Genomic DNA, 10,164 nt, shown 5'->3' on the forward strand with positions numbered 1-10,164 from the left:
TATCATAGATCTAAGTCCTGGAAATTAAAATAAATGCGAACTAAAAACCAATTAGCATACACCAAGATACACAATGCTTAAAGTTTGAACTTTGAAATAAATTTGGGACACTTTCTGGCGTCTATTATGAAAGGAAGAACGTTCAAATGCATTGCATAGGCATAACTAAACCACATATGACATTAAACAAGAAGCTAAGCAGTGTCTGTTGCCGGTTGGGTCACCCCAAACTTCACCAACAGCTTAGTCAGGTTTTCTGGGGAGCAAACTTGATACTTGACTTTTCCAGCAGGTGACAGAAAAACCTCTGCAAGTTCAAGCTTTTCCGAGGTAAGACTTGTGCTGTCCATAGTTTTACTTAGTACCTTAAGTGCAAGTTGAACTGCTTCTTCCCTTGTGATATCATCCTTGTAGTCCTGTTTCAGAATTGACTGAGCTGCCTGGTTGTTGGCACCAATAGCTGCAGCTTTCCAACCACCATAATTTCCACTGGGGTCACTTGTGTAAAGTTGAAAGCCAAAATTCTTGTCCCAACCAGCAAAGAGGAATGAGACTCCAAATGGACGAAGACCACCAAATTGTGTGTAACCTTGCTTAGTATCACAAAGAGATTGAACCAACTGCTCAACAGGCATTGGCTCTTGGTAAGCATATGCATAGCGTTGGGCCTGAACTCTAGCAGTATTGATTAAGATGTTGGCATCAGACATAATTCCAGCCACAGCACATGCAACATGATCATCAATCTTGTACATTTTCTCAGTGGAGGTTGAGGTTTGCAGCAGCTTGGATGTGACCTTCTTTTCACCAACCAGAACTACCCCATCTTTTGACAAGATCCCTATTGCAGTTCCAGCATTCCCAATGGCCTCCATTGCATACTCCACTTGGTAAAGACGTCCTTCGGGGGAGAAGATTGTTGTACGGCTATCATATCTTCTAGACATATTGATCTGAGTTTTTAGTTCAAAGCAAACACAAGGAAAGGAGAGAAATGAATAAAGTATAGCTTAGGAAAAAGAAAATAAATGAAAAAAGGCACTCCTATAGAAGAAAAAAAAACCCATCTTAAGCAATCTTTATATTAATAACTTGTCCTGAATGAACTAAATGGCCACTTTGAGTAATAACTAATAACCCTTCTTTCATGGATTTTGCTTTGTCTGGAGTTACTTTTTTTAAATCCTCCCATGAATTAATTTCTGCTAACACATATCTCTACATAGATTGCAAGCTCAATAGAAAATAATAAACTAGAGTAAAACAAAGTGTGGAACTTGGCTGAAGTAATCATGGACTCATCTATATTCCTGCCTATAGTGTTCCTATTCTAAACTAAAGATATTCCCAACACCAAGAAAGCACAAGAGGTAAGTCCAAGATTTGTGGTCAAAGAATATCACACTTCCATAGAAAATTAGGAAAACTGAAAGCAAGACTGAAGTATATGACAACAACATCAAAATTAGTTAAATTCACAATTCTGGCTCTGTGTCATACATCTCAGACAATCTGTCATATCAATAGCTCTAAACAAACAGTTGTAACATTCTGAAGCGACAAACAAACAAAGGTTGTGGGTTCATCTCTTCTATTAGAAGTAAGCACATTACATTTTGAAAATCACATGGATTACGGAAATCCATGCCAAGAAAAATGAAACAAGAAACCTCCCAGGACATAGGGAAGAGATGTATAGATACTAACCAAGAAACTCTGAAAATGTCAGAAATCCAAAGAGGTACAGTTATCAGTCACAACAGAAATCATTTGAAAGATTTTACCTCCCAGACAGCAAATATAGGGGCAGCAAATAAAAATATTCCTTCCACTAAATCACACAATGAACTCAATCATAAATCACAATTCACAGAATAAAGAAATTCAGAAGCAGGGACAATACATATAGCATTAAGGACGAAGATGAACAAGTAGCATTGGATCAGGGATTCAAAGCAAAAGAACATACAAAGGCTTCCTACATAGATAGAAGTGTTTGCCCATTTGGAAAACTACAGGAATTAATTACTCCCACCATATCACACTTTCTAATGTGGCTGAGATTAATTTGGAGTTTGGACACACATCTCATTCACATTCAATGAGTCAAAACTAATTTTATAAAAATCAATTGTATAAGAACCTAGAGAGTAGAGAGCAACAAACACAAAAGCTAGTTGTTGTAGTTGGAGAGTCTATGGCCTTAAATCCCTACGCTGGAATTCCATACCTCTAACGTGAGACTCAAGTCTCATACCTTGCAACTGGATCCTAACATCAATTCTACCAAACTTAAAACAAATGGATCCCAATCCCCAAATTCGTCCTAAAAAATTTGGGGAAGATTTCTTTGTCCTTGAAAATGGAAAAAGTCCACTCTAGTTTAGGAGAAATCACAAATGTCTAACCATACTAACCCTTAGGCACTAAACATATTAGTCCCTGAGAGTTTCCTCGTAGAATCTCAGGAACGAGATAGGGTTTTTGCATTCTTGGCTAGGACAAATTTGAGAGTTTCCTCGTTAATATATCATCACCCATATGCAATAAATTGATTATTCAAGTCTTCCATAGACCCACAAAATGTGAAAATTATAATTCCAATTACTGAATCGCAGTTTCAATTCGAAGCACACAGATTTTACAGAATGTTACGAAACCTACTTTAACTTTTGCCAACGTTCTTAAAGGAAATCAGAAGAGGAAGTTTTAAATTTTCAACCTAAAAGAAACACAATTGGCATCGGGAAACACGAAATTACGAGATGAGATTCAGAGTCTAACAGAAACCACACGAAGAGTAACATAAAAATGGTAACACAATCAGAAATAAGAAAAAATGCATATAGAGACGAATTTTAGGGATTGGCGGAGAATATGCAGCACAAAAAGTTTACCAGGAATGGGCAAGGCGAAGACGGCGATCGGAGAACCGAGCAGAGAGAGAGAGAGAGAAGGGGTTAGCGCAGTGAGTGCTGCTGAAGCTGAAAAGAAGGGGATGGAATAAAAATTTATAAATTTTAGACTAAATAATTATTTTATTTTATAGAAGTAAAATTTATAGTAAATAAATATTTTTTAAATATATAAACTATAATATAATTAAAAGTTACAAAATATATATATATATATATATATATATATATATATATATATATATATATATATATATATATAAACATATAAATTATATTTTAAATTTATAATGTACAATAGTTATAATCATAGTTTAAAAATTTGATCCAAGATTGGTTGGACCGATTCAACCTACACTTGGTGGTATAGTCGAACTTGTTTGATTATTGGAATGATCATATATTTGGTCATGATGACCTAGTCAAATTAGAGTAAACCTAACAACCAGACTCGTTTTAAAGACCTGTCACGTGTAAAAAAACAAAAAAATGCTAAAAAAAATCGAGATTTATCTAATTGTGTTATTGAATTATTATTTGTGGACTTGCGTTATCAACTTTAATACTTCAATTGTTATTTTGAATTTTGGAGTACGAATAAATTTTTCTTAATCAAATAATATTAGTTATATATTTATATATAATAGATACATATAAAATTTTGATTGTTTTAATATATTTGGATCAAACCAGACCAATTACTGACCTACCAATTGGACCACTGATCCACTATCTCAATTGGGTCAATGACCCGGATCGGATTTTATAACTTTGCTTATAATTCTCTTATTTAAATTTAGGTTTAATTATCCTATCTGTACTTGTAATAATATTGATAAATCAAAAGGTAAACAAAGATTATTGGAAAATCATGATTTAGGATGATATACATATGGGTAATGGATCGATGTCATAATCACATGTTTAAAAAATAAAATTATTTATTAACTATATCACAATTTATTGATAGTGAAATGCTTATTTTAATTATTTTGTTTTATCCCTCATCATTACTTTTTATTTTGTTCTACAATCAAATTTAGAATCAAATATGGAATAAATATTTTTGTGTTGTTCTATTTCTTATTTTTTTAGCAAATTAAACGAACTCTAAATATAAAAATTAAAATAAACAGTGCAATATTAAAATCACAATCCTGAAAAAATAGTAAAGTTAGTGTTAAAATTGATATTTCATAGTTTTTAATAAAAAATAATCAAGAGAAAAAAATAAGAATTTTATTATAATATTTTGGGTAAAAATGAAAATAATAAAAAGATGTGTTTATACGCTATTTGAAGTAGCTTAAGAATTTTGTTTTACTATAAGCTGAATATAAATTTAATTACAAAATACTTCAATTTGATCAAATTAACGGGCTAAGTTAATCAAATAGGATATAAGTTTGGTGGAATGATGAGTCGAACTAATAATTTATCAATTACTCGACAAAAACTTTAGATCTAGTTGTTGTAAATTATGAAAATGCTACTTCTTTAATTTAAGTTGTCCTTAACAAAGTTATTTTCTTATTTTTAGGCATATTTTGAAACAAATAATTCTACTAACACTATTGCATTTGCATGAGTCATGTATTAATTATTTTTTATTTTTCTGAATTCATGTATTAATTAAATAAAACATATAACGACAAATTGGGACATTGGACTAGCATAATGCCCGGGAAAGTAGAAGTATATATACAAATAAATAATTGAAGAATACTATAAAAGTGTGTTAAATGTAAATAGGTAGACGTAAAGACTCAATAAAAAAAAGTAGGACATAAAGATGATCAAAATTGCTTGAAATTAAATAAAAAACATCTAACATCTAGCAATAAACTTGCCAAAACTAAAGAATAAATGGAAAAGAGTAAAAGCAAGATGAAGAATTGGAATGTTGCTGATCGATACAGTTCAAAAACATAAATGGTGGATGGAATTTGTATCAATTAGAAGACCAAACATCCTTATGCATGCCTTTGCTACGAGGTATATTTATAAACAAACTAGTAACCTAGTTTTGACTCCTGAGTGGTGTTCAAAACTTATTTGGTACAAACATTAACTATGTATGTAAATAATTGACTAACTTGTTTAACCACTATGAACCATTGTTCCAAGACTTGAAAAAGTAATTGTTGGCTAGAATCCAATATAAGTAACATCTACTTTTGACACTTTTGAAAACACATAAATATTGTAAAAGTCTTCATTCAAACTTGCACTCAACAAGAGAATCCAACATGAACCCGCTTCCAACAGTGTCATCATTAGGATAATCTTGGCATGTTACTTGGCCTTGTTGAATAACCATCTACAAAAAAAATATGTTGGCCATACATGTATTGTCACTACTCTATAAACAAATAAAGACGTCACCGTTATAACAAATCCAAAATTAAATCCATTTAAGATTTGTAAGATAATTTAGTTTAACCGAACAATTTGCATAATGAAACACACAAATGTAGAAACATATTTACAAAAAGAATTAAATATTTTTAATTCCCGTAAAATTAGCTAGTTTTAAATTTAATTCTTATAAAACTTTTTCTTTGGTTTTCATTCCTCAAAAAGTTATTTTTGTTTCATCCCTAGTGTTATGTAACACTTGTTAACGGCTTGTGTTTAGTGGAAGGTCAATTGATCATCCTAAGTAATATTCCTTAGTGTCTATGATACAATGTCAACATATGACTCCTTACAAAAAGTTATCTTTAAATAAATGTTATTTATCTACTTGAAATAAACTTGAGGAAAAAAATAGTGATTCTAGACTTTTTAGGGACTAAAAAAATTATAGCAAGAACGAAAATTAAAATTCACTTATTTTATAAGGATTAAAATCAACAATTTTTTATTTTAGGGGGGTGAAAAACAGAGAATTTTTTTATGGGGACCAAAATCTTATGTTCATTTTATAGGGCTAAAAACATATATGTAAGCCTTTTAAAAAAAAAGTTATTGTTATTAAATACACATTAGGTTTTTTACTAATCTGAATATAATTTTCACACTTATTTGCCAGACATTACAATTAGCATCAAACAACCTAATTTAGGATGCATAGCATAAACTTTTGGCAAAAGTTTGTACATGGTCTAATGATGAGATGTTTTCTTTTTAACAAAGATAAAAATCAGGGTTCTAGTTTAAAAATAATTTTGTAAGAAAACAAAATGGGAAAACAATTGAAATCAATAACAAGATTTCTGAAACTATAATTGTATAAATTGATAAGACTCTTATGTAATTACCTCTGATCCTTCGAGCATAAAAAACATTTCTAATCATATTTAGCTCCTTGGTGACTTCCATCATATTCATCCTTTGTCCCGGTGGCTCCACTGAACATGCTAGACCAATCCTAAATAATGAAAACAAGCACTTCTTGGTATTAGGATGCAAATGATCTACAATCTCGAAGATGCTGTTTTGTTCTGATACTGTTATTGTAGGAGATGATTCATTTCCCATTGAAATAAGAGTTGCATCAACAATCTCCGAGAAGTTATTTGGAAGTGCAATTTTAACATAGTCATGAAGGGTTTGTCCATCTTTAAACATTTCCTCTGTTGGTCGTCTCCCAGTTAAGATCTCTAGAATTAAGATGCCAAAGCTATACATGTCACCCTTTGTTGACACCTGAGAACTGGCTCCATACTCTGAAATATATTAGAAAACATCAATACTTTGAAATCCATTTTTGCAATGTTAATCAAGAGGGATGTATATATATATATATATGAATGAAAACATACCTGGGGGAAAATAACCTATAGTTCCTTTTATTCCACTTGTACTAATTTGGTTATGACAGTTGTCGATTTTCGAGACAAGTCTTGCTAAGCCAAAATCGCTGACATGAGCAACCATGTCATCATCAAGAAGAACATTACTCGGCTTTATATCACAGTGAATAATTGGTTCCTCACACTCATGGTGAAGATAATGTAGTGCAGAAGCAACGCCAACCACAATTTCTAATCTTGTCTCAAGGTCCAATGTTCTTGGTCGTTCTGCACTTCCATTCTGTGGATGCAACCATTCCTCTAAGCTTCTATTTGACATGTACTCAAACACTAAAGCTTTAAAATCATTTCCATTGTAATCCACACTTGAGCAACACGTGACAGCCTTCACTAGGTTTCTATGCCGAACATTTCTTAATGCTTTACATTCAGCCACAAAACTTTTGTTAGACCCTTTCTTTTGAAGGTTTAGAACCTTTATAGCAACAAATCCTTCTGTTGAATCAAGTCTTCCTTTATATACAGAGCCATGGCTTCCTATTCCTATCAAGTTCTGAGATGAGAATCCATCAGTTGCATGGTTTAGGTTCTGGTATGATACCTTAGGAAGTTGATCAATTGCTGAATTAGTAGATGACTTTTTCTTCCTTTTCCTTATCAAATACATACCAAGGATACATGATAGTATAGGAAGAAAAAGAACCAAACAGATTATCATCACCACTAACTTGAAATTATGGTGTTTTCTTCTTTTCTTACCCTTAACTTTTAAAGGGCAAGGTGGAAGTTTTAGTTCAGATACCCCACCGCAAAGCTTGCCATTGCCAGTTACTGAAATTGCACTTGCATTTTGAAAGACACCATTTGTTGGTACCTCACCCTCCAACATGTTGAAAGAAGCATTGAAGTATTCTAGAACAGAAATATTTTGCAGTCTTTCCGGAATCGATCCAGACAAGTTGTTTCTTGAAAGGTCTAATTTTCTAAGACCTTTTAATGAAGCCAATGAAGGAGGCATGCTTCCATGGAAGGAGTTCCCCTCTAAATAAAGGTATTCCAACTTCATGCATTCTCCAATTGTTTTAGGAATCACACCGGAAATATAATTTTTAGACACATCCAACCATTCAATATTTTTTAGCATGCCAATTTCTGTTGGTAGACTGCCACTTAATGAGTTATGTGATACCAGTGCAGTAGATAAAGAGGAAATTCCAAACACTTGTGAAGGTATGGCTCCAGTGATGTTGTTATTTGAAAGATTTAGAAATTGTAAACGTCGGCAACTTCCAATTGTTGAAGGAATATTTCCATCAAACATATTAGATGATAATTCTAGGTAATATAATTGACTGAGATTGCCAATGGAAGAAGGTATCTCTCCAATCAATTTGTTTACCCCTAAACTTAATAATTGCATCTTTTGAAGCTTACCAAAAGTAGTTGGAATGATGCCAGTTAGGAAATTTTTCTCCATAGCCAAGGTAATTAAGTTAACAAGATTTCCTAATTCCATAGGAATTTTTCCAAAAAAATGATTACGACCAACAATTAGTTGGGTGAGTGTGATGGAATAATTACCCACAAAACTAGGAAAAGGCCCTCCAAAATTATTGTCCCCTATATCCAATATTTCTAGCTGACTACAATTTATCAAAGACTTAAAAAATTGTAAGTCATTAGATGAATTGCTACCCAGTTTGTTTAAATTTAGTTGTAGAATTGAAATATCTTTCAACTTCCCTAGACTTGGGACTTGTCCTACCAAAAGGTTATTACCAATATCCAATGTTTGAATCCCAGATGCATTAGTGATGGAAGTTGGAATTGAACCGGAGAATTGATTCGCACCAACTGCAAAAAAATTGAGATTAGGCAAGGTGAGGAACAAGTTGACCGGAAAAGAACCGTTAAATTGGTTTTTTGTGATTATGAAGACATTGAGAGATGACAAATTGTATAAGGAAAGAGGAATGTAACCAGATAGTTTATTATCTGACACCCGCAAAATTCTCAAGTTTTTCAAATAGCCTATTTCTTTTGGTATGTTCCCCTCCAATTTATTTGATCTCAAGGAAAGACAAGTGAGGGAAGATAGATTTCCTATGGAAGGTGGAATTTGTCTAGTTAGATAGTTCCTACCAATAAGCAACTCTTCAAGATTGCTAAAGGATCCAATCTTCCTTGGTATTTCACCAATGAAACGATTTCCCTCTAAACTTAAATGGATAAGTTTAGAGCAATTTGTCAAATTGATGGGAAATTCTCCCCATAATGTGTTATCAGCGAAATTGAGTACATGTAATCGAAATAATCGATCCAATTCTTGCGGGACTTCACCGTAGAAGCTATTGTCATTAAGGAGGAGGATTCTCAATAAAGAAAGGTTCCCAATGTAGGGTGATATAAATCCATGCAAGTGATATCCTCTTAGATTTAGCTCTTTAACTCTTTGGTGTCGTGGACTACATGTGACTCCATGCCACTTGCAAAAGTTGCTTGAACTATTCCAAGAGTTTAACACTTCAAAAGGGTCATGAGATATTGATTCTTTGAATTTGAGCAGTGCAAAATGATCAGTCTCATTTCCTAATGCATAGGTAGTTATTGTATTTTGAGACCATAGGTTTGATGTGAAGAGAAGAAACCAGGCAAGGCATGTGGGACAAACAACACTTGACATCATTAAAGGAAGCAACTGAAATAACACAAGTTATAAAAATAAGAGTCCAACTCATGATATAGTTAATGAGTGTAATTTGTTATTAATCACAATTTACATAGGAGTTACTGAAAGTCTGAAAGGCTTACCTTCCCTCACCAAAAAAAAAAAAAAGAAAGCAAACTAAAAGGCTTACCTGATTTGAAAAATGTTTGATCCAATACTCCAACACCAATAGAACTCGTAGTTATCAATGTACAGTGTAATTTTCTCTGCAAATGATTATAGGCACTGTTAAACTAGTTTTGTCAAAGACTTTATGCAAGTCTAAATTGAAGACATGATACTCACAGTTTTCATCAATACACAAAAAAATGTTCAACTTGAATAGAGGTATTGTTCATCTATTATTAACTGCAAAAAGTTAAAATGCACAGTAGCATATATTTAATCACTTTAATATAATATTATGATTTTTGAAATATTCAGTACATAGATATTTCAATAATTGAAACACTTAACCATAATTACAACCAGTATGCTTCCATTTCCTTTCCTCCCTATTCTGATTATAAATAACTATGAAATTGAAAAGCTGTTTTATATATATATATATATATATATATATATTTGTTGAATTTAAACGTGTACGTATTGCACAACTTTTTATATATGAATTGTACCAACTGATTTTAAACAATTAAGTATAAACTTTATTTGACTAGATTGATGCCAATGGTTTTATACAATTTTAATAGAACTAAAATATGTTTTTGTCCTTATTAAAATTGTTTGGATTTTATTCTTGTAAAGTTTTAAGTATATTTTT

The 10,164-nt window shown here is 32.1% G+C and overlaps 2 protein-coding genes across 2 annotated transcripts; both read right to left on the minus strand.

The window, feature by feature from the left end:
- Positions 1 to 67: 67 nt before the first annotated feature.
- LOC100793282 (proteasome subunit alpha type-4) lies at positions 68 to 3,016 on the minus strand. Its single transcript, XM_003529128.4, has 2 exons — positions 2,898 to 3,016; positions 68 to 953 (listed from the first exon to the last, which is right to left on the minus strand). The coding sequence occupies exon 2, from the start codon at positions 945 to 947 to the stop codon at positions 195 to 197; it is 753 nt and encodes a 250-aa protein (XP_003529176.1). The 5' UTR covers positions 948 to 953; positions 2,898 to 3,016; the 3' UTR covers positions 68 to 194.
- Positions 1,767 to 9,600, minus strand: LOC100797146 (probable LRR receptor-like serine/threonine-protein kinase At3g47570). Its single transcript, XM_041017506.1, has 5 exons — positions 8,374 to 9,600; positions 6,683 to 8,259; positions 6,179 to 6,586; positions 2,898 to 2,984; positions 1,767 to 1,831 (listed from the first exon to the last, which is right to left on the minus strand). Exons 1-5 carry the CDS (start codon positions 9,357 to 9,359, stop codon positions 1,767 to 1,769), a joined length of 3,123 nt encoding a protein of 1,040 aa, XP_040873440.1. The 5' UTR covers positions 9,360 to 9,600.
- Positions 9,601 to 10,164: the final 564 nt, after the last annotated feature.

The sequence above is a fragment of the Glycine max genome, chromosome 7, assembly GCF_000004515.6.
Source record: "Glycine max cultivar Williams 82 chromosome 7, Glycine_max_v4.0, whole genome shotgun sequence".
Lineage (NCBI taxonomy): Eukaryota > Viridiplantae > Streptophyta > Magnoliopsida > Fabales > Fabaceae > Glycine > Glycine max.

Excerpts from the sequence above, each read along its gene's own strand:
- LOC100793282 (XM_003529128.4), bottom strand. The coding sequence starts at position 947 with ATGTCTAGAAGATATGATAGCCGTACAACAATCTTCTCCCCCGAAGGA.
- LOC100797146 (XM_041017506.1), bottom strand. The coding sequence starts at position 9,359 with ATGATGTCAAGTGTTGTTTGTCCCACATGCCTTGCCTGGTTTCTTCTC. Across the intron at positions 6,587-6,682 it reads TATAGGTTATTTTCCCCCAG|AGTATGGAGCCAGTTCTCAG; the intron begins GTATGTTTTCAT and ends AATATATTTCAG. Across the intron at positions 1,832-2,897 it reads CTTCGCCTTGCCCATTCCTG|TGGAAGGAATATTTTTATTT; the intron begins GTAAACTTTTTG and ends TGTGTGATTTAG.